We start from the raw sequence: 2,109 nt of genomic DNA, 5'->3' as shown, positions 1-2,109 counted from the left end.
TTTTTATGAGCAGTTAAACCCTTCCACAGTCCCCACCCCGCACCCCAGCTTTGTTTTCTGCTTGAAATGATGATGAGTGGGATATGTCTAAGGTGCTCACCTGCCTTACGTTCTTGTCATTCTACGACACAGCACTGAGGACAACTCAGAAATGCCAGAGTAGGTCAGGGAGGAGGGAACAGAAGCAGGGACCAAAGACCCATTACATGTCCCAAGAGACAAGGGGGCCACAATCCTCACGGCCATGGAGGACCCACAAAATGATAATGAGAGCACAAAGGCAGTGGATTGTTTGAATGTGGAGGTCAGAAGTGACGCATTGCAAGGAAAGAGGCTAAAATGAAAGCTTCTTCAGAAAAAAAAAAAAGCAGCTAAGAAAACAGCTATAGGGATTCTACTCCAGAAAGCAGGAAAAGCTGCTCTATTTTTCTAAGTAAATCAGTAAGACTTGGCTCACGGGGAGGGGGGCCTGAAAGAGACCCATGAGCCATCATCACCACTCCTGGCCCACCCTCTAACTTCCACCTGACCCTTTCTCCCTAGCAGGACCGCACTCCCCAAGCTGTCCCTACCCCTGCTACAGGTGCCTCTGGGCAGGCTGTGCATGGACAGCCCCAGCAATGCCACCATGCCCTGCGGCTTTCTCCTGCAAGGCTTCTCAGAGTTCCCACACCTGAGGCCTGCACTCTTCCTGCTGCTGCTGGCTGTGCATCTCGCCACCCTGAGCGGGAACCTGCTCATCTTGGTGGCCGTGGCCTCAGTGCCCAGCCGGCCGCCCATGCTGCTCTTCCTGTGCCAGCTGTCAGCCATCGAGCTCTGCTACACACTGGTGGTGGTGCCCCGCTCCCTGGCCGACCTCACCATGCCTGGCCAAAACAGGGGAAGCCCCATCTCCTTCCTGGGCTGTGCAGTTCAGATGCAGATGTTTGTGGCGCTGGGTGGGGCAGAGTGCTTCCTGCTGGCCGCCATGGCCTATGACCGCTATGTGGCCATCTGCCATCCGCTGCGCTATGCAGCTGTGGTGACCCCAGGACTGTGCATGAGACTGGCCCTGGCCTGCTGCCTCGGGGGCCTAGCCGTGTCCGTGGGGCTCACAGTGGCCGTCTTCCACCTGCCTTTCTGTGGCTCCCGCCTGCTGGTACATTTCTTTTGCGACATCACAGCGCTCCTGCACCTGGCCTGCACACGGAGCTACGTAGATGAGCTGCCCTTACTGGGTGCCTGCCTGGTGCTGCTGTTGCTGCCCTCAATGCTCATCCTGGCCTCCTACTGTGCCATCGTCGCCGCCCTGCGCCGCCTGCGCTCCGCCGGGGGCCAGCGCAAGGCCGCCTCCACCTGTGCCTCACACCTGGTAGTCACCTTCCTGCACTATGGCTGTGCCACCTTCATGTACGTACGGCCCAAGGCCAGCTACTCTCCACGGTTGGACCGCACACTGGCGCTGGTCTACACCAACGTCACACCGCTGCTCTACCCACTTATTTACAGCCTGCGCAACCGCGAGATCACCACCGCCATCCGCAGAGTGCTGGGGCGTCGGCAACCAACCCAAGCCGTGGGTCAGGGTCTGTGCGAGCTGTGACAGCAGGCATGGCCCAAGCTAGAGTGCGGAAGTTCCTCTCCGTACTGTCTACCACGAGGTGTCTATATCAGGAAGGCTAGCGTGTGGAATGGGAGTGGGGGGTGGTGCGGCACTACAAATCTTATTTCTGAAAAGAGAACTTGAAAACGTGTCCCTGCAAAGGGCACCTTGCCCCATCCTCTCCCCGTCCATTGGGAGTAGCCAAGACAATGTGGTTTAGAGCCCTGGACCTGGATTCAGTGGTTCTATAAAAATCCGTTGAGGTCTTTCAATAACCTGGAACCTACCCAAAATAGTGGACTTGCAGTGATGAAGCAGGCACAACTCATGGCCTCAGGGACCCTGAGACCGCAGGGGCGAGAGGGACAGAAGGGAGGAGCAGACAGGGGCTAGATGGAGTAGCTCAGAGAATGCGCTTCCTTCCAGACTGAAGCCTAACCGGAGTCAGGGGAAATTTGTTGGGGAGAAATGATAGCTAAGTGGAGAACTAGAGGATGAGCGGGGTAAACCGGGAGAAGAGAAGGAAG

The 2,109-nt window shown here is 57.0% G+C and overlaps 1 protein-coding gene across 1 annotated transcript; it reads left to right on the top strand.

Annotated features, from left to right (window-relative positions):
- Positions 1-604: 604 nt before the first annotated feature.
- Positions 605-1,582, top strand: LOC133764159 (olfactory receptor 10AC1). Its single transcript, XM_062197839.1, has one exon. It carries the CDS (start codon positions 605-607, stop codon positions 1,580-1,582), a length of 978 nt encoding a protein of 325 aa, XP_062053823.1.
- The last annotated feature ends 527 nt before the right edge of the window (positions 1,583-2,109 follow it).

Source organism: Lepus europaeus, chromosome 1 (genome assembly GCF_033115175.1).
Source record: "Lepus europaeus isolate LE1 chromosome 1, mLepTim1.pri, whole genome shotgun sequence".
Taxonomy (NCBI): domain Eukaryota; kingdom Metazoa; phylum Chordata; class Mammalia; order Lagomorpha; family Leporidae; genus Lepus; species Lepus europaeus.
The sequence above is the reverse complement of the archived record's forward strand: the minus strand, read 5'-3'. Positions and strand labels throughout refer to the sequence as shown.